General features: G+C 44.3%; 8 protein-coding genes across 8 annotated transcripts; 5 read left to right on the top strand and 3 right to left on the bottom strand.

The window, feature by feature from the left end:
• Positions 1 to 684: 684 nt before the first annotated feature.
• Positions 685 to 3,432, top strand: I203_101589 (uncharacterized protein; the record flags this gene model as incomplete). Its single annotated transcript, XM_019148910.1, has 12 exons — positions 685 to 713; positions 840 to 991; positions 1,060 to 1,167; positions 1,227 to 1,315; positions 1,380 to 1,802; positions 1,879 to 2,071; positions 2,135 to 2,187; positions 2,247 to 2,339; positions 2,389 to 2,572; positions 2,625 to 2,788; positions 2,840 to 3,228; positions 3,306 to 3,432. 12 exons carry the CDS (start codon positions 685 to 687, stop codon positions 3,430 to 3,432), a joined length of 2,004 nt encoding a protein of 667 aa, XP_019001929.1.
• A 531-nt stretch (positions 3,433 to 3,963) lies between these two features.
• I203_101588 (uncharacterized protein) lies at positions 3,964 to 5,769 on the top strand (the record flags this gene model as incomplete). Its single annotated transcript, XM_019148909.2, has 10 exons — positions 3,964 to 3,988; positions 4,127 to 4,227; positions 4,317 to 4,400; positions 4,485 to 4,502; positions 4,586 to 4,639; positions 4,783 to 4,876; positions 4,997 to 5,144; positions 5,229 to 5,364; positions 5,516 to 5,616; positions 5,679 to 5,769. 10 exons carry the CDS (start codon positions 3,964 to 3,966, stop codon positions 5,767 to 5,769), a joined length of 852 nt encoding a protein of 283 aa, XP_019001928.2.
• A 141-nt stretch (positions 5,770 to 5,910) lies between these two features.
• I203_101587 (uncharacterized protein) lies at positions 5,911 to 8,073 on the bottom strand (the record flags this gene model as incomplete). Its single annotated transcript, XM_019148908.1, has 6 exons — positions 5,911 to 5,943; positions 6,017 to 6,157; positions 6,229 to 6,370; positions 6,446 to 6,678; positions 6,766 to 7,415; positions 7,686 to 8,073. 6 exons carry the CDS (start codon positions 8,071 to 8,073, stop codon positions 5,911 to 5,913), a joined length of 1,587 nt encoding a protein of 528 aa, XP_019001927.1.
• A 497-nt stretch (positions 8,074 to 8,570) lies between these two features.
• Positions 8,571 to 9,694, bottom strand: I203_101586 (40S ribosomal protein eS19; the record flags this gene model as incomplete). The annotated part of the gene is made up of 4 exons (XM_019148907.1): positions 8,571 to 8,685; positions 8,817 to 9,027; positions 9,225 to 9,367; positions 9,672 to 9,694. The coding sequence occupies 4 exons, from the start codon at positions 9,692 to 9,694 to the stop codon at positions 8,571 to 8,573; spliced, it is 492 nt and encodes a 163-aa protein (XP_019001926.1).
• Positions 9,695 to 9,838: 144 nt separating this feature from the next.
• I203_101585 (multiple RNA-binding domain-containing protein 1) lies at positions 9,839 to 12,997 on the top strand (the record flags this gene model as incomplete). Its single annotated transcript, XM_019148906.1, has 6 exons — positions 9,839 to 9,930; positions 10,322 to 10,562; positions 10,625 to 10,990; positions 11,069 to 11,506; positions 11,620 to 12,560; positions 12,658 to 12,997. 6 exons carry the CDS (start codon positions 9,839 to 9,841, stop codon positions 12,995 to 12,997), a joined length of 2,418 nt encoding a protein of 805 aa, XP_019001925.1.
• A 197-nt stretch (positions 12,998 to 13,194) lies between these two features.
• I203_101584 (uncharacterized protein) lies at positions 13,195 to 13,809 on the bottom strand (the record flags this gene model as incomplete). The annotated part of the gene is made up of 3 exons (XM_019148905.1): positions 13,195 to 13,317; positions 13,421 to 13,501; positions 13,585 to 13,809. The coding sequence occupies 3 exons, from the start codon at positions 13,807 to 13,809 to the stop codon at positions 13,195 to 13,197; spliced, it is 429 nt and encodes a 142-aa protein (XP_019001924.1).
• Positions 13,810 to 14,256: 447 nt separating this feature from the next.
• Positions 14,257 to 16,187, top strand: I203_101583 (uncharacterized protein; the record flags this gene model as incomplete). Its single annotated transcript, XM_019148904.1, has 9 exons — positions 14,257 to 14,334; positions 14,437 to 14,545; positions 14,626 to 14,650; positions 14,726 to 14,926; positions 15,122 to 15,548; positions 15,621 to 15,843; positions 15,912 to 15,991; positions 16,059 to 16,091; positions 16,164 to 16,187. The coding sequence occupies 9 exons, from the start codon at positions 14,257 to 14,259 to the stop codon at positions 16,185 to 16,187; spliced, it is 1,200 nt and encodes a 399-aa protein (XP_019001923.1).
• A 491-nt stretch (positions 16,188 to 16,678) lies between these two features.
• On the top strand, positions 16,679 to 19,181 carry I203_101582 (uncharacterized protein; the record flags this gene model as incomplete). The annotated part of the gene is made up of 7 exons (XM_065516913.1): positions 16,679 to 16,735; positions 16,961 to 17,096; positions 17,182 to 17,217; positions 17,342 to 18,069; positions 18,216 to 18,429; positions 18,484 to 19,070; positions 19,143 to 19,181. 7 exons carry the CDS (start codon positions 16,679 to 16,681, stop codon positions 19,179 to 19,181), a joined length of 1,797 nt encoding a protein of 598 aa, XP_065373731.1.
• Between the last annotated feature and the right edge of the window lie 149 nt (positions 19,182 to 19,330).

The following is a 19,330-nucleotide window of genomic DNA, read 5'->3' as shown; positions in this document are numbered from 1 at the left end:
ACCTGGATCCTCTGGAATGATTCATCCCTGCTCAACTTCTTTTCGCGCCATTGAACAACGATCCCTCTCTTCCCAAAGCAAAAACAAAATCAGAATCAAAAGGATAGTGGCGAGATAAGCTCCAACTTCGTTCATTTCTCCTTATTTGATTGTACAATCAGTTGTATACCTATTCTAAAATCTTGAGGTTCCGAGTTGGAATCTTTTGTACACGTCTTGTCCGCGAGGCTTATTTGCTTGTTTCTACTTTCATCTTTTGGTCGTCATAAACTGATTTTCCTACGAAACAAAAGTTATCTGTCCTACCGAAAAAAGAAATATTCCGTACCATTGGCATATTTTGTACTTTACCTTGTATTTGCTTATTCCACCAGGTTGTCAGATTATTAGTCACGTTGTGCTCTAACCCTATCTTTGATGAGAGCGTTTGTATATCGGAATGCAATCACAAGTATGAGTGAGATATGAAGATGGAGTATGTAGTATAAATCAGACAGGCGTAGACAGATGCCACACTTGGGTCTGTGCGACAGTTGACGATGGACGACTGACATTTCCTCCACTTGAACTTTCCACCTGACATCAATACGCAAACACAAATAACTACCTTGTTTCCTCTTTTCCTGCCTTCCTTCTTCTACTCTACCATATCGTTCTGACAGCAAGGTCACCTGTGACTTCAAGATGGCTCAGCAGACTGAACCTCTCAAGATGTCAGTACACCTTCCATAGATATCTATGTATGTAGGAGCGCATCGCTGATTCTCCTTACCCTTTCCTCTCCTTGCCCCAACCCAAACCCGATGTTATGTAAATTCATCATTCCCCCTTCCTCTTAGCCTATCTATAGGATCACCTTTATCCGAGCTTACCACACTGGTATCTAAGATAACAGCGATCAATACGAAACATGGACCGTTTGACGCATGTGTCATCGTGGGTGATCTGTTCAAGGAGGGCAGTGATGGTAAGGAGATTGGGGGATTGGAATGTGAGCTGGCCATTCCTTCGTCATTCATGTCGATCAACAAGCTCACATTTGGCTACTATGCTGTGTAGTCCCGGTACCTACTTACTTTACTGTTGGTCAATACCCTTTACCTCAATTAGTCAAGGAACAAATTATCAAGACTGGTGGGGAAGTAGCGAATAACCTTGTTTATCTCGGTAAGCTGACCTACCTTTAGGAGATGGGATACTTGCAGCTGACACTATATCTTAAATAGGTAAATCATCAGTCTTGACTACAGCTCAACGACTCAAGATAGCTTGCGTTGGAGGTAGTTTCACCGAGGAAGGGTACGATACCATTGGAGTGAGTTTTCAGCTGACCTTGATTATCAGTTATCGAAGGGGCGCAGCTGATCATCGATCTATAGGATCAATTCTCACCTGTAATATCGAAAGATTCTATATCTGCCATTCTCTCTCACCCCATACTTACTGGCGCAACTGCTAATTCATCCGAATCACTCGCATCTGCCAAACAGGAGGCATCGGCTTTACCAAGTGCTTTCCAAGGTGTAGACTTATTATTGCTCTCATCTCCTTCACCACATCTGTCAACCCTATCACCATCATATGCCTCCTCAGGTGTATCCTTGGCTCAATCTGCCCCACCGTTGGAAGAGGTAGTAAGAAGAGCGAAACCCAGGTATCTTTTATGGGGTGATGGTGAGGGATTCTGGGAGAGGGAACCGTGGGGATGGACTGGTCCCACTGGCAAAGAAGAAAGATGGACTCGAGCTGTCAAACTTGGTGCCCTGGGTGGTGAAGCTCCTACAGGAGGAAAGAAAGCTAGGGTAAGTTGCACCATTAGCTGCGAAGACCGATCTTGTCTAAAGGATATTAGCTAATGAATGTATGAGTGATGTTCAGTGGTTCTATGCTTTCACTCTTCCACCTCAAACAGCCACTTCACCCTTACCTGCCAAACCTGCCAATGCCACTCCCAATCCATACGTTATGCCTTCTACACCTTCTAGCTCCTCGACCTCGAGCAGAAAGAGAGGACCGCTGGAAGCTCAGAATTACATCTTTGGTGGTCAACAAGCCAAGAAAGGAAGAACAGGTAAGCAGTTTTGCCAATTCAGGTGTGAATATTATTAGCTTACCAATCATCCTGAAATTGTAGAAGGGGCCGTACCTCCCGATAATTACGTGTGCAAGATATGTGCTCAACCTGGTGTGAGTCATGCACCTCTTGCGTTTCAATGGCAGAGTACTAAGTACATCTTTTCCTATAGCACTTCATTACAGACTGTCCTCAGAAGAGTAATAGGGAGGCTAAAGATCATTCCAAACCACCTGAAGGATATGTCTGCAAGATCTGTCAATCTGTAGGTGACAACATCCCCATGTTCGGACACCGCTTACCTGCCGTTTTAGCCTGATCATTTCATCAAAGATTGCCCGCAGAAGGATGACAAACCAAGAGGACCTAAACCTCCTCCTCAAGGTTATGTCTGCCGAGCATGCGGTATACCCGATGCGCATTATATCAAAGACTGTCCAGTAGTCTTGGAAAGGGAAGAAGCGAAAAGCAAAAGAAAGGAGTTGGGTCCTGCCGAATGTGAGTGGCAGAAAAAACAGCAGTAGTTGGCTCAGCTAACAGGACTATTTAGGCTGGTTCTGTCTGAGTAACCCGAAAGTGACCAAACATCTTATCGTCGCTATTGGTTCAGAGACATACGTGACCCTACCACGAGGACAGCTGATCCCTACTCTGCCTAAACATATCGCTCAAGGGGGTCAAAAGCCATTGGTGCCAGGTGGAGGGCATGTATTGGTGAGCTGACTATCTCCATTTAATCTGAAACAAGCTGACAATATTGAGCAGATAATCCCAATCGCTCATCACCCAACGTTACTATCGATCCCAGCAGAAGATGCCATGTCCATCATATCCGAATTAGAATCGTTCAAGTCGTCCCTCAAAGCGTGCTATGCTTCATATGGGGCTGTACCTGTATCGTTCGAGATTGGACGATTATCGGGTCGAGGTGGTCATGCTCATATTCAAATCATACCTGTTCCTCAAGAACTGGCTGATAAAGTTGAAGAATCGTTCATAAAAGCTGGTGAAGCTCAAGGATTGGATTGGGAATTGGAACCTGAACGAGCGTTGGCTAAAGTAGGTCAACAAGGCAATTACTTTAAAGTGGAATTACCAGATGGGAAAAAGATGGTTCATCTGTTGAAAGGAAACTTCGATTTACAATTTGGAAGGTGAGTATCCATTCAACGAGGTCGAATGAGACATTCATAAGAGGAAAAGGCTGATGGTATTTACGGTACCCACGTAGAATGGTACTAGGAAGTCTTCTGGGATATCATCATAGGATCGACTGGAAGGAATGCTCACAGAGCGAAGGGGAAGATAAAGAAGATGCTCAAAAGTTCAAAAAGGCTTTTGCACCTTTCCATTCTTAGGTGAAGTGAGGTGTCGAGAATGAATGGACGGATAAGGAGGTGGATCGATTGAAGAGTGGAAGGTTTCAAATGTTGTTGTGCGAGTAGTGAGGGTGTTGTTGTTGAAACTACAAGTGGATGTTAGCGGGGAGCAGCTGTAATGTAAAGCGAAGAGCAGACCCTTCAATGAATAATGCATTGTGCGTATGGATCGATATCATCATTATGACACACCACCATCAATCTCGTTGTGAAGTATACATAGCTTGGGCCGAGAAGCAAAGTCGCAAACATTTTTGTTGGAAGGGACGGAGATTCCGCTGGAAAAGTGAACTATGATGTGATCGAGTGGAGGATGTCCACTTCAGACGCCGGCCGGAATCGATGAGATGATATCGTCATGATTCACCTATCTATGAATAGCGACTCCATCTCTATCTTCCGAATGTCTGAACTTACATTGTATTTGACTGAACAGCGAAAGATAGTCAGTCTGTGTATATCGGTCAGAAGGATTGTGGCTGCATAGGCATAGAAAAATAGTCTATCGAGATGACGAAACATCAACCATTCAAAGGTGAGCGAGCTTTCTATCTAGTCCCGCTTGACGGCCTCCTCTCCTTCCGACTTCACATACCTTTATTTATCGGATATCAATAGCTCAAGCGGTATAACAGAGAAAGAGTAAGATATTGATATTCCCCTGACATGATAGAGGTGGAAGCCTCCCGACCCGATTTCGACGTATCGTATAAACCTCATTATACCAAGACTGCCGAACCGGATTTCCGCCCAGGACAAGGATTAAATGGTCTTGTGAGTGTTGCCTCACGAAGGAGAATTGCACTATGAGCATCTGACTGAGGATGAAAAACAAACAACACATCAACCCACTTCTTCTTTAGCCATACTCGAAAGAATTTAAAGCTAGTAAAGATGGATTTAGAAGTGTTATACCGGAGAACGAAGAGAAATCGGATATATACATGGTATGTGGCATGACGCTCTTTTAGACATGGATTTGTGGGAGATCTCATCACTTATTGATAATGTCTGTGAACTTGGCTCGGTAGATGATGATCTCGGGTGTTGTAAGTAACCTTCCTTCGATTAAGCCGCTCACACTTGAAACCAGCTAAATGTGATATATTGATGTATCGATCTACAATGGCAGACCCCGAGACCTGTCGCATTCGTATCTACCCTAAGTGAAGATGGTATAACCAATGTAAGTGAACCAATCTGGTAGAATATAATATAATACCGTATCTTCCCGTCTACGAATGGAGAGATAGCCCTGCTTGAAGGTTTAGGATCTTTCAGGATGGCTTCGCTTACCCAGGTTATCGTGCTTGTAAATACTGCAATTAGCTCGCTCCCATCTCCTATTTCAATGTGTGCGCCCACAGTCCGCCGATCGTCATGATAAGTGTAGCAAAAGGGAATCATCCAGATGGATGGAAGGGTTAGTCTAAGCTTTAAGACACTAGCATCCATGATGTGCTCTATACCGGAGTCTTCGGCGGTTCTTGTGATTCATTCAATACGACCTGCTTGGGTGAGATTGACTAAATTGAAATTCTAGATACGAACCATAATATCCTCACTACCAAGGAATTCTGTATATCAATCATCTCTGAATCATTCCTCGAAGCTTCCAATTATACCGCTGTGGATTGTTCCCCTGAAGTGGACGAATGGGCACTGTCAGGTTTGACTCAAAGATCTTCAGAGTGAGTAAGATTCCTCCTTCCCCCTGTTATATATGGTATAGCATGAGTATGATACACTGGCTGACTTACTTGTGTATACGGTAGGACGATCAAACCTCCTCATGTTGGCGAATCGGCATTCTCGATGGAATGTAATTTACAACATTCTTATGAGGTGAAGGATGATCAAGGGAATTCTACGAGTTTGATCATTCTGGGTAGAGTCAGGAGATTCCACATTGTGAGTGTCCTCATTTTCGTTTTCGTTTTTCGTTTTCGTTTTCATTCTCCCTCATACAGAAGTTACCATACCAGACGACGACAGATTACCGTAAATAGCATACGACATGTCGAAAAAAGTGAGATGGGCTGATTGTTTTGAGCTTGTATAGCGAGAATCTGTGCTGGATCCCAGTGACCCTTTCAAGATTCTTACTGAGAAATTGAGACCTATCGGTAGATTAGGTGGGATCTCATATTCACGGACTAATCAGTGAGCGAACAACCCTTAAATATACTCTCTAACGGGCCTGATGTATTTTGATGCTTTGATAGAATGGTAGAGATACCTCGTCCTGTCTGGGATCAAGTCAAAGATACACCCGAAGTGAAAGAGGCTCTGAAGAAGGGAGTCAAGAAATTATGAAATGAAGGAATTTAATGCTTCGATCCGCATTTGTCGGAAAGGTACGGTATTTGACTATAGATCATTATTTTAATAGACAGATATGATACAAGCAATAAGATAGATAATCATGTAGTGCGATGCAATGCGAATAGAGTATATCTAATCCCTTCTTCTACTAGGACCGAAACGTGTCTATTTCATACGATACTCAACTTGTCAGTGCGATTTCAGCCAATGAGAACTGGCGTGAAGATTCAGAGCTCACCAAGGATACTTCACGAACTGTATATCTACCTAACAAATTCTTGAAATCAATCTTGGTAGGATCTAAATACCCATTTTGGAGTTTATGAACTTCGTTAAAAGATCCTAAAGAAGGTATGGTAACGTATACCAATATGATGGTCTAAACACACACAAAAAAAAAACAGATATAAACATCATCCGTTGTACGATCATGTGGGAAAAGGGATTTACCTTCTGTACTAAAGCGTTAACTCGCATTATTGTATTGATCCATTTCCAACTCATTCTCTCTTCATACCAATCTTCATTCCCGTATGGAGAGGACTCTTTTTCTGAGGGATTTTCGTATACCGGTATGACCACACATGCGAAGCTATATCATATACCCGAATCAGATCAGCATGCCATCCCGTGGTTTGGAAGAGTAAGGAGGATGATAGTGACTCACGCAGAATGACTGAATGCCGGACCTCGTCTGTACAATAGCCAATCGCAGCAGAACTTTATACCGTCTTTGACTACCCATCCTAATGATCTGAAATGATGGTATGCTATATATGATACCAACATTGGATCGTCTGGTAACAATGATGTGGATGTGGGTGTGGATATCAAAGATGGGGTGGATGAAGGGGTGAGAAGTAATGAGAGGAGGGCCGAACCGTTGGGGATGTAAGTTTGCTATATACACGATAACAGTCAGCAAAATGTCGCTTTCAGATATCTTTGGGAAGACTGTAGTACATCAGTATGGTATATCAAACTTACAGAAGTAGGATCGAATACTCTCAATACGCCCAAACCCAATGTCAAGAATAATCCTTCTTCCAAGCTCAGTTGAAGGTGTTCCATCTCTTCTACCAGACTCTCATCAAACAGGTCCTCTTCATCATCTTCAACTTCGTCCTCATCTATCTCTAACCTTTGCGACTGCTGAGGAGGTTGTGCCGCCTTGGCAGGTTCCCCTGTGGCCGGGGGTGCAGGCTGAGGTTGAGATGAGGAAGTAGACGGCGGCTGTGGTGGACGTCTCTTGAACGCTTTCCTACCTCTATTCCTATTCGAGTCCGGTCTAGTAGGTCTAACCAGAAAAGTTTGCGGTGTGAGGTTCATAGGATCTATTACTGTGTTGTCTGTAGCTGTGGTCGTTGTCGTTGAAGTGGAAGGTGTAGGAGAACTGGGTCTGATTTGATCATCTACACCTTCTTCATTCCCTTCCTCCAGCTCTTCTTCTAAATTTTGACCCAAAGATGAGCCTAGCCGCGATGGCGAACCAGGTATGGATGAGGATGAACCACGAACAGAAGATGTTAATACTGCTTCGGCTTGTTTGGCAGCGTCCAACATTGCTGCTGCTCGATCAATCTTGAATTGTTTACGGGCTATACGACGTTGTTCTCTCATTTGTTCTGCTGCTAGAGCTGTAGTGTTTCATGAACATAAGTCAACACTGTACTTCACAATTATATTTAAGCCATTGAATGTCATAGTGGATGGAGCAGTATGTTTCTCAGAAATAAAGAAGAAGAAGAATAAAGTCATCATTCCTTTTTTGTAAAAGTGAGACTGTTGAGCTTGTTAAAAGTTTATTCATCATAGAGTAGGATTGGGGACGGGAAGAATTATAGACACCGTGGTTGGGATTGGGCTTGGTTTAAGATTTTTCGAATGAGGTGACAGCTGCAACTCACTGGCACCACCTTTCAGTAAAGCTACTCTCCTCTCCCTCCAGGACGGCTCACTCCTGCTCAAACTACCTTTCCCAAAAAACCCTTTGGTGAATAAGATTTCTTTTGATCGCTCATCTTCGATCCATATTGATCGAGTTATAGGGTCGAACGTCCCTATACATTGAGGTACTTCTACTCTCGCCGAAGGAAGATATGACGATAAGAGGGATCTTGATGATGAAGTAGAGCTGGATTTGGACGAGGAGGCAGAAGTGGACGAAGAAGGGGTGTTGAACAGGATAGGTAAGGGGTTGGCATATTTTCGCTGGTTGGCTAGGTTTCGTGATCTGGCTGCGTTTTTCCCTGCTGCACCTGACGGTGTGGAAGGGGCTACAGCAGCTGTACTCATTGTGCTGATGGAGTGAACGTGATTGATGTGATGAGCAAGTTCGGAAATTTGACGCAAGTTTCTCAAGTTTTGGGTCGAGGTAAACTTAAGTGGAGGTCGTCGATACCATAAACCATTCGAAAGCCCCATACGTTCAAAATTCCTTGTTACTCGCAGACCATCAACCGAGAACATGCAATCGAACGTGATCACGAACACGAACACTCAGGTTCAGATGATCTCTGTCCATGAATCAGCTCAATAAGGATATTGGTCTCTCATAGCTTTATCACCCTGCGCTGCAAAGGAATCTCCCTTAAAACCTGTAGTCCAACTCAACGCAAGTCCTCTCTGTCAGACCAAGCTGTATTTTCAGAGTGAACAATTGTCGTGCAGTGTGACGTATGATCTCATAACCAGATCAAATGTATATATGAAAAGTAATAAGAACAGAACCGCAGAAGAAAATAAACTAAATCATCCCTTTGTTTTCCCTTTTTGATGTGGGAAGAAATAGTTTACTCTTCGTCGGCCTCTTCCTCCTCTTCCTCCTCTTCATCTTCTTCCTCCTCCTCTTCCTCCTCTTCTCGCTCAGCTTCAAGGACGGCAGTGGCAATTCGGTCGAGATCTCTCCTGTAAATTGATGCGCATATATCAGTACGACCGTTTCTCATAAGCACCACGAATGCGGAGGGGGAGGTTCGACAAATATGATTTGGATGAATTGAGCGACGAGAATGTGACAGTGGAAAACCAAGACTCACATTCCATCTTGCGAGATTCTTCTACCACCATCGGGGTGAACTTCGAGCACACCGATCTTCTCAAGGGATTGAACAACGTTTCTTTGCACACCGGTAGCAGAGTCTCGGTGGTGGGATCGTCGGGTACCTCTTCGGTTGGTGGTACCGTGTAATTTGGCGAGGGCACCTACACCGACGTGTTTTCGGAGGTAGATGTGTCGAGCGATGGCGGCTGTTCAAAGCATTCGCAGATTTAGCATGATCCTTTTAACATACAATGACATAGATCCTCCACAATCCCCGATAAAGCCCTTTCGTTCGAAACGAAACAAAACGAATGCTCGACTCCTCATCCACCAGATCCCATCTGCTCCTTTCCTTCTACATCCTCCATCCAAAACCCAAACCCAAAACCTAAACCACACTCACCAGCTCGGACGTAGTACCAATCAGGGTCATAAGGTGCCAATTCCTTTTGAGCACCGGTCTTAACGATATCGACCCACGTTGGGATCTCGAGTTTACCGGATCTTTTAAGGTGGGATGAGTAAGCCTTGATGAAGGACTCGGCACTATTGTTCGAGAGGATATTGGATTAGCATTTCGTCCCATCGATCATCTACACCACACATTCTCCATCTCCTTCGTCTGATAGCCTCGTCTCATTCTTCCTACATGTTCCTCTCTTATAGGTCTCCCCCTAAATCACAGTGCATGTTCCTCTTCCGCACTTTCCTCAGATTGCTTGTCGACCGTTTCCTATTGACGATCTTGATGTTCATCCAGAGTTGCAATAGTTTTCCTAATCCATTTCTCTTCTTCCGCTGCTTCTACCTTTCCTCTACTGCTATAGCTGATGATGGACCGTAGACTCACCTGATGTCACGAACACCTGGCATTTTGAATTATTGATGGATGAAGGAGAAGGTAGAAGCTAGACTAAGATGATTTTTTGATGTATTTGCTGAAAATCCTGCAATCGCAATCCTGAGACCAGAGCATGCAGCAGAGAGAGTATCGATGGCACAGTGTAGCGCCAAACCATGCAACATGCTGGAAATCGTCTATGGTGGACGGAGAATGCGGAAAATCACCCTCTCACCGTACGAAAGGAAGCCGATGTGGCGCATCAGTGGTGCTTGTCGGCATCGGACATAAGAAAGGTGTTTTAGGCGATACACACGATCTAGTCCAGACTGAAGGCCGGCTCTATGTGGTAAACCTATTTAGACTCAAGAAAGGGGGTCACTCTGAGCGGTGGTCGCCGTTGACGGGGTGGAGGCAAAGGGTAGCAATTTAAAGATTTCTGTTGACAAGTTGGAGATTAACTTTTGATTTTCGGATTTCTGTGATCGCCAGACGGTGATACACTCCCATAGCTGTTACCATCATTGATCGCCCCCTCTTCCTCCATTCTCAGCAGTTCAGCACTGGCATCACCATATTGTACTTGACTCTAAAATGTGAGCTATTCGTGCCTGTAATCATGTCTTATACGGAACCGAGAGCTGACCCATTTACTTCAGGTCCCGACTAATCTTCTTGAATCTTCCTTCCTCAATTCAACAAGATACCTTCCGATCGACATTGACCAAACCCAAATCACTCTTATCATGCACCATTACAGATCTAAAATTAGTCCCCAAGAGGAGATTCGCCTTCGTAGGATACAAGACTGCCGAGGAAGCTCAAAAGGTCAAAGATTGGTTCGATGGTACTTTTGAATTCGGAGGTGGGAAAGTCAAAGTGGATTTCGTAAGAGATGATGTGAGCTCTTCTTCTTCTTTCTAAATGGCGAACTTGGCGCTTATTTTATGTGTGACATGCAGCCACTCGCTCCTGCTCCTGCAAAAGGTTCGAAACTCAAGTCGAAAGAAACGGACGTACAGACTGGTTCTAATGCCGTTGCTGGACCTTCAAAGAGGTTACAGGAGTTCATGGATGTAATGAAAGGTGTCGATCCTTCGTCATCTACCGATTCCTCTGCGTCTACGTCGACAGCAAATGCAGTACCAAGCGAACAAGGCTGGGTGGCTGATGGACAAACTTCGACGTCGAAGAAGGAGAAGAGTAAGAAGGGTAAAGAGAAGTCATCTGAACCTGAGGAAATAGCGGAAGGACAAGGGGATGATGATGATGCTGCATGGTTGAGAAGGAGACAGAATGAAGCGTTACAAGTTGAAGGAGAGAGTTTCGTGAGTGTTTATCCATCTTTCTATTTTTCCATAAATTGTAATGTAGGTGGTATTGCTGACACCAAACATCGTATATAGAGTACCAAACCATCTCCTGACGAAGATCTCATTCTCTCAACTGGAAGACTATTCATCCGAAATCTAGCATTCATCGTAACCTCCTCTGAATTATCCTCTCATTTCTCCAAATATGGTCAAATCGACGAAATTCACTTACCTACCTCATCAACAACGGGTGAACCACTAGGAACGGCCTTTTTACAATATCACAATAACGAGGATGCCCTTCAAGCTTACAAGAATCTAGATAAAACTACCTTCCAAGGTAGACTGTTACATGTGTTACCTGGTAGACCTAAACCTGGTCAGACAATAGCTGCGAACGGTGGTGGAGTGGTAGATGGTAAAGTGTTGGGTAAAATTGATGAACAGAAAGGTCAGGTTAAGAAGAATGTAGATGAGAAGAGGAAAGAGGATAGTAGGAAGGGATTGAATTGGGCTACGCTGTACATGAATGTGAGTGGATTTTCTTTGGTCCCTCGCCCTTTTGATAAGTGAACAACCCCGCTTCAGGGATACTATCTACATGGGGTGGGATAGATATGAACATGGCTGACAACCGAATGCAGAGCGATGCAGTAGCAGCTTCCGTATCTAGTCGAATGGGAATCAGTAAATCTGAGTTGTTAAACGGAGATTCGGGAAATGCAGCTGTCAAGCTCGCCTTGGCTGAAACCACGGTTATTGAAGAGACTAAGAAATATTTCGAAGATGCTGGCATAGTTTTAGAAGCCCTTCAGCCGAAAGTACCTCGATCTCAAACTATAATTTTAGTGAAGAATATACCTTTTGGAACTACTATTCAATCCTTGACCGATTTATTCGCTTCGCATGGTAAATTGTCTAGAGTACTGTTACCTCCCTTTGGAACATTGGGAGTAGTTGAATTTGAGAATCCCATGGATGCCGGAAAGGCGTTTAGAGCATTGGCATATAGAAGATTAGGGAATGCTGTGTTGTATCTTGAGAAAGGTCCTGTGGGGATGTTCAAAGAATCGCCATCTTCAGCTGAACAACCGATGAGCACGACAGAGAAAGAATTGAAGGAAGCTCAAGCTTTGGTCGACAAGGTGAATGAAATTAGAGAAGAACCATCGGTAGATGACGAAGCTGGTTCGACTCTATTTTTAAAGAACTTGAACTTCACTACTACCACACCAAGATTGAATGCTGTTTTGGCTTCTTTACCTGGTTTCTCATTTGCTCGAGTCCAAACGAAGATCAACCCTAAATCGACTAGTGGTGAGAGATTGAGTATGGGATATGGATTTGTAGGGTTCAAAACTCGTCAAGATGCTACCAAGGCCCTCGGTGCTTTGGAAGGATTTGAGATTGATGGGAAGGTACTACAAGTCAAATTCGCTCAGAGAGGTGTGGAAGATGATCAGAAAGAGAAAGATAAAGATAAAGATACCAAAGGTGGGAATGGAGGAAAAACGAAATCTACGAAATTGATGGTTAAGAATTTACCGTTTGAGATCTCAAAGAAGGAAGTCAGGGAATTGTTCAGGTGAGTGATATTTCTTTGTCATCATGTCCTACTGGTTCTTTCTGGTATGAAGAATTGTGTACTGATTGGGGATTCTTTGTTTTGGTTGTTTGTTTAGTGCATATGGTCAATTGAAATCACTTCGACTTCCCCGAAAATCCGTCCCCACTTCAACGGGATCAGCATCAACGCGAGGATTCGCCTTTCTGGAATTTACCACTCATACTGAAGCTTTACGTGCGATGGAGGCATTGAAACATACTCATTTGCTTGGTAGACATTTGGTTTTGGAGTGGGCGAAAGAGACTGATGATGTTGATGTGGAAGGTTTGAGAGAGAAGGTAGGAAGGGATGTAAGGTTCTTGAATGATGATGGCGCGAGCGCGAACCGGAAGAAAAGGAAATTGGATTTCGGTGGTAAAGCCGCAGAGGAGAATGATGGATTGGAATTGGATTAACAGCATCGCAGTATCTGAGATGGTGTATGGTAAGATTATATAGTAGATTGTATGTCCTAAATGCATGGTTGATTTGTTACATTACTATGACTTGTTCTGTTATTATACTTGTTTCACTGGAGCGTATGACTAAATATCGCAAATACTATTACTGTTATATGTAACTCATCATCAACTCGAAGACTGATTATCTACTCTCACTTCTTAGCCTCCGATTTGGAAGTGTTCAGAGGAGTTTCACTACCTTTTTCACCCTGTTTACCTGGTGAGTAAGAGTACTCTGGATTGGCAGATGAATTCTTGGTGAAATCTTTGCCGGACTATAATATAAGCACAATCGAAAATATTAGATGTCAGCTGCTATACTCTCAAAACATTTAAAAGGTATCATAGCGACATGATAATATAATGAATGAAACTCACCTCATTCTCTACTTGTTTAGCTGATGAAGAGGGGTTTGGATCTTTGTTGAATGCAGCGTGTGTATGAGCTACGTCGTCGGTCTATATTGATACAATACAATAGACATCGTACAGAATCAGTAAAGTGATTTGTACCAATGAGTGTATATAGTAGTATAACTCACACCTGCACCAGTCGATCCACCTTCATCACTATAAAGTTCCTGTTTACCTCTATCGCTCGCGTATCCCCTTATCGACATGTTGGAGATCGTCCTTCTGTAGCTCATCCTGGATGGTCCGGCGGACGAGGTGAACGTGGATAGTTCGACGGCGGGTGGAGCTTGTGGAGGTGGGATGAGAGGGGTTCGGAAGAGGATGGAAATGGTTCGTCTGGTCGAAGGGAACATGCTGGATAGGGCTGTCGTATACGAATTCTGAGGTTGAAATTGGGATTATTGAGTGCTAATCGATTAAGCTCTGAATTGCTATTTGGTGGGTGTGTAATGGCAAATGTTGAAGAATAGCGTGAATGCGATATATAGTGGACGATGATCATCCGTCTGGATCCTACATCCTAACAAATCCTGATCCGGCTAAATGGACGATTGACGTCATACCATGCGCCCACTTCAAGTGGCAGAGTGGAAGTGGAGATCACCGCTGACACGTCCATAGAATAGACAACGCCCATCCAACGAGTGACTGACGCTCGGATCGTCGCGACCAAAAATGTCAACTTCTTTGGACGTGGATGGTTACATCGAGACATGTTCATGGACAACTTGGATATCTGAAGTACAACTTTGTTCTTTGACTAATCAGCTGATAAGCAAGAGGGTCACAAGCATAACAAGATGATATCGAGACGCTCTCTACTGGCTATAGCCACATTATTGGCTTTCTCAGCTGTCGTATTGGGTAAATCGGAAAAGGTATGTACACATGGACACATGTACACAATCATTGTTTTCTCCCTTTATGTAGACGAGTACCAGTCCTGATATGACCTCCTGTGATGGTCTCACTTCGAGCAGGCCCAAGAATTCTTTCATACACCCTCGCATAATCCTGCTGAACATGGGACATCAATGAAGAAGCTATTCGCTACGCTGTTCCCCTTTGAGAGTCCAGCTTATAATTCTAGTACGTGACGTTTACACTCAAAGCATTTCCGTTTTGATCTCCGCAAGGATTGGAGTGCTAACCTGAATGTACTCATTTAGTACTAGCTACATTCTACATATCATCGTATGTTCAGTATCCCTCCCTTCCTCACATATCCAAATAGGACAAATCGCTAATTCATGTGTTTGGAATTGGTAGAATACCCAATTTCATCCTCCTAGCTGTCCCTGCGACCCTCGAACCTTCTTCGCTCAATACGTTGATCGCATTTGCGACTGGTGGTCTACTCGGAGATGTGTTTTTGCATCTTGTTCCTCACTCTTTCTTCGGTGAGGGTCATTCGGAAGATTGTAGTGGTAGGAAAATTGATGTGGAGGAAAAGAGGAATATAGTGATCGGGTGGGTTGATCTTTACTCTAGGAAGGATTTTTTTCTAGGTTTGCGGAAGATGGCAATCGGCTTGGTTCATCCCGAAAAGAGGAGAAATGCCTCAAGCTATATAAGGAGATGAGGATAGATCATCAGGATTTGAGGCAGAATCATAGAGAAACAAGGGACCTGCGTTGCTGATACTCACATCCACCAATTTTACAGCGGTGCAATCTTCTTAGGTTTCGCAGCGTTCTTCGTCCTAGATAAAACAATGAGGGTATTGAACGCTTCAGCGGGTAACGAACCCCACTCCCACTCCCACTCCCATTCTCACTCACATTCTCATGGATCGACAGAATCGAAAGGCACTTCCACAGCTGTGTCGACGGGATCAGGAGGTAGCGAGTTGAAATCACGTAAATCACCTTCAGACGTAACTTCCATAGAACCTAAAGCACCTCCTTCAGACGTATCCGAGACCAAGAAAGAAGTCAACCAATCACTGAAATTATCGGCATACTTGAACTTGTTTGGTGATTTTACGCATAATATCACGGATGGATTGGCGATGGCAGCTAGTTTTTATTCTTCTCCTGCGCTTGGGGCTGTCACGACTATTGCTACCTTTTGTCATGAGATACCACATGAGGTGAGTGACCCATCTCCGCGGTCAACTGAGGAGTGCTTGCTGAAATGATGGTACATTTCAATGATATGGTAGATTGCCGATTATTCCATCTTGATCAAATCGGGATTAACCAAATCGCAAGCTATGGGATCTCAATTCTTCACCGCTGTCGGTGCGTTCGTAGGTACCTTTTTAGGTATATGGATAGCCGAGACCTCAGGTGCGGGTAATAAAGAGGTCGTGATTGAAGTTGGACAAGGGTTGTTTGGTACTAGTGTTGGAGCTGGGGAGTTGGTCATTCCCATGACTGCTGGTGGTGAGTTGAGTGCCTCTTTTCAATCGATCTGTGAGTATGCGAGAGACTGAATATGGATTGTTTGTTAGGTTTCTTGTATATCGCAAGTGTCAGTGTGATTCCTGAATTATTGGAAGAGTCAAGAAGTGCCAAGCAGGCTTTGAAAGAGGTAAGTGATGCATAACGCATCTTATCTGCGATATGTATGCTGATGATATGCGGTTATGGAATGTTAGTACGCTGCGATGGCATTCGGTGTATTCTGTATGGTGAGTGAACCCTTCCGGCCGGGAAGGCACAGACCTCGTGTTTGTTTACTGATGTTCGGTATGGTTTGATAGGCTGTGATTGCATGGAACGAGTAGATGTCGTAGACTGCAGAGCACATGAGATGTTGCGTTAAGTGGACAGACAGGTAGAGGATATATACATCCGTACAATGCATAATGAGTTATAGTCATCTAGATACTTGAGAGTTACCACGTTGGGGTTGGGGGGTTGGGTGATCGGGGAGCATGTGCGTCATCAGTTGGGTTTTTGTTTACATTTTTAGATGGGGGGAATTGCCACATTTGGTCTGGATCTGGCCTCTTGCCCCGAAGGGTGCTAGTCATTTTTCCCATTAAACTGTTAATGACAAAACGTAAGTAAGGGGAAAGGAAAAGCGTCATCCTCTTTCATCACCTGTACTATACATTACATTACATTCCATCCTTACTTCATTTGTTGACATCAAGATATCAAGCACTTCCAGATCAGGTCAGCTGTATAGATAAGCATACAGATCGAAACTACATCTACTGCCATACTGTCGTTATAATCCAACTCGATTCCACCCAACTGATAGTGCAAAACTATGAGTTCAAACGATAAACATTTAGCTACTTTCTCTTGGGGGGCGGGAGCCCAGAGTGTAAGTTCTTGCTTTTCCCCTACTATCCGGACATGCTTTCGTCTAGCTTGGATGTCTCTCTGGATGGGTCGAGAGAAAGGAAGAGCAATATAGAGGAAATAACGCTGATATTGTGTTATTCCTTTCTCCTTGTATCTCAACCTAAAATTACGGTTATCCCTCTTCCGTTTTCGTTGACGAACCGAAACCGATCATGTATATGTGTATGCAAATATACGTATACAGGTGCACATAGCTGGTAACTTCAATAACTGGTCAGCCGACGCTACGCCATTAGAGAAACAGGCCGATGGAAGTTTCACCGCTCAGGTTCCTTTACCTTGGGGTGAGAAACAGGCTTTCAAATATGTGGTTGATGGGGGTGAGTCAAATTAGCTCGGAGTTTCCCTCACAACATCTGCAGGAGGTTGTCGTAAAGCTGATATATCGATGGATCGGAATGGTAGAATGGAAAGTCAGAGAGGATGAGGCTAAAGAGTGGGGTAAGTTTGAAGTTTTCCCTTGATCTCCTCTAACGATAGGATTGTCATCGAAGATCCTATACATTACTGGGCATCCATTTATATCGGGAAAGTGATATTAATCTGCCATTTTTGATCCACACAGACGCTGCTGGAAACATGAACAACGTCTACACTGCCCCTCCCGCTCCCATATCCACCTCCGAACCATCCTCATCAGCCGTAGCAGCAGCAGCACCTACACCTGTCCCAGCCTCTTCTGAGAAAACAGCCCTACCTACCGAACACGATAAACCTTCTTCTCCCACCACCACAAATGGTGAACTCAGTACGGGTCCGGTACCAGCTGCTGTACCTGCTCCCTCTACCAAGAAGAGTCTCGACGATACACCCGCTCCAACCAGTTCAAGCCAGAAGACTGAACCTTCAACTTTGATAGCTTCCTCTGCTCCTGGATCAGCATCAGGTTCTGCACCTGTACTTGGGGGTCCAGTCTTCCCTTCTTCACCCAAATCCAAGTCTACCAGCACGACCACTACCACCGCTCCCGCTAGTCAACCTGCTGAATCGGCTGCCAACCCCGTTGTACCTGCTCCAAACCCTGAGGCTGAGACTGTAGCTGCACCTCACGCCAGTGCCAAAGCCAATGCTAAACCTTTAGCGGAAGAGCCTATCCCTGTCCAGATTGAAAAGGTAGCCAAACAGGCCAATATCGGTGAAGCTCCTCAACCTACTACCGAGGAAGAACAGGGTATAGCTGAGAAGGCTTCGGACTTCGCTGCTGGTGCTTTAGCTGCTATCGGTGCGGTAGTTGGAAATGCTGCTGTGGCTGTCGAGAATATCACAGGGTTGGATATCGCTCATACTGGACCTGTGAGTGGAGTTTTTGCTTTCACAGGAATGAGAAAATACAATATACAAACTGGGACCAATTGATCAATTGCATGACTGGACAATTGGACCATACCCAACGACCTTGTTGAGCGTATTGCTGACCAAGTGCCTTGATCCGCTCACAGCTCTCAGTCGAAGAAGCTAAAGCTAAGGGAATCGACATTAACACTCTCGAGAAGACCGACGCTCCCACCGATGCTGTCGCGCCCGTCGGTACCGCCCCTTCGGCCTCTGCTGTTGACGACTTACAAGAGAAAGTAGATGAGTTGAAACTTGGCACTTCAAAGGATACTACTGGTATTTCAGATGTCCCATTACCTAAGACCGCTGAGCCTACCAGTGAGTCTAATCCATTCGATTATTGTGAATTAGAGCTGATCATCTGAGATACAGCTTCAGTCGCACCATCTGAGACCCTTAATCAACTCAATCATGGTGAACCACCCAAAAAGACCGAGCACGATATTCCCGCTCAACATGAGACTATCGAGAATCACCAGGAAGTACCTCAACCAGTCATAACTACCGTATCGGATCTTGATCCTTCCAAAGACCGAACGAAAGCTTCGACTTCATTGGAAGACACTGCCGGTACCAAACCTATCTCTTCTAATCCTGGTGTATCAGCTAAAGCTGAAAAGGAAATCGCCGAACGTGATCCAGCTAGGACCGCCGTAGCATCCGATCATCCACTTTCAGAGCCCAAGGTCGCACCTGATGCTCCTACTAACAATGTTACTCCTCAAAAGGACCAATCAAAGAACGTAGATAAGATCACACCTACACCAGAACCCGCCGCGCCTGCCGCTCCTTCGACTCCTGCTAAAGCTGCTCCTGCTACTCCTGCTAAAGATGTATCTACCCCTGCTCCTGCGTCGGCTACTTCCACACCTGCCTCGACACCTGCTAAATCCACTCATACAAGGGAGAAGACCACTGATTCGGATGTGAGGAAGAGGAAATCAAGTTTCTTCACCAAGGTGGGTCCATTTGATCTGTATCACGTCCAAGTAGTGAGATGATATACTGATGGATCTTTCTCTGGATTGTAGATCAAACACGCTTTCTCTCCCAAAGATAAATCGAAATAAAAATGAACACTTTATCTTGTCTGCTTGTCTTTTCTTTTCGGTATACTTGGTATACTTCGATATACCCCTAAAAACTTGACTAATTATCGATCGATTTCACTCGAATATCATTATATATATATATATATCTATACTAAATCCATTTTAAT

This window comes from Kwoniella mangroviensis, assembly GCF_000507465.2.
Source record: "Kwoniella mangroviensis CBS 8507 chromosome 1 map unlocalized Ctg01, whole genome shotgun sequence".
Lineage (NCBI taxonomy): Eukaryota > Fungi > Basidiomycota > Tremellomycetes > Tremellales > Cryptococcaceae > Kwoniella > Kwoniella mangrovensis.
This window is presented reverse-complemented; position numbering and strand designations above follow the sequence as displayed.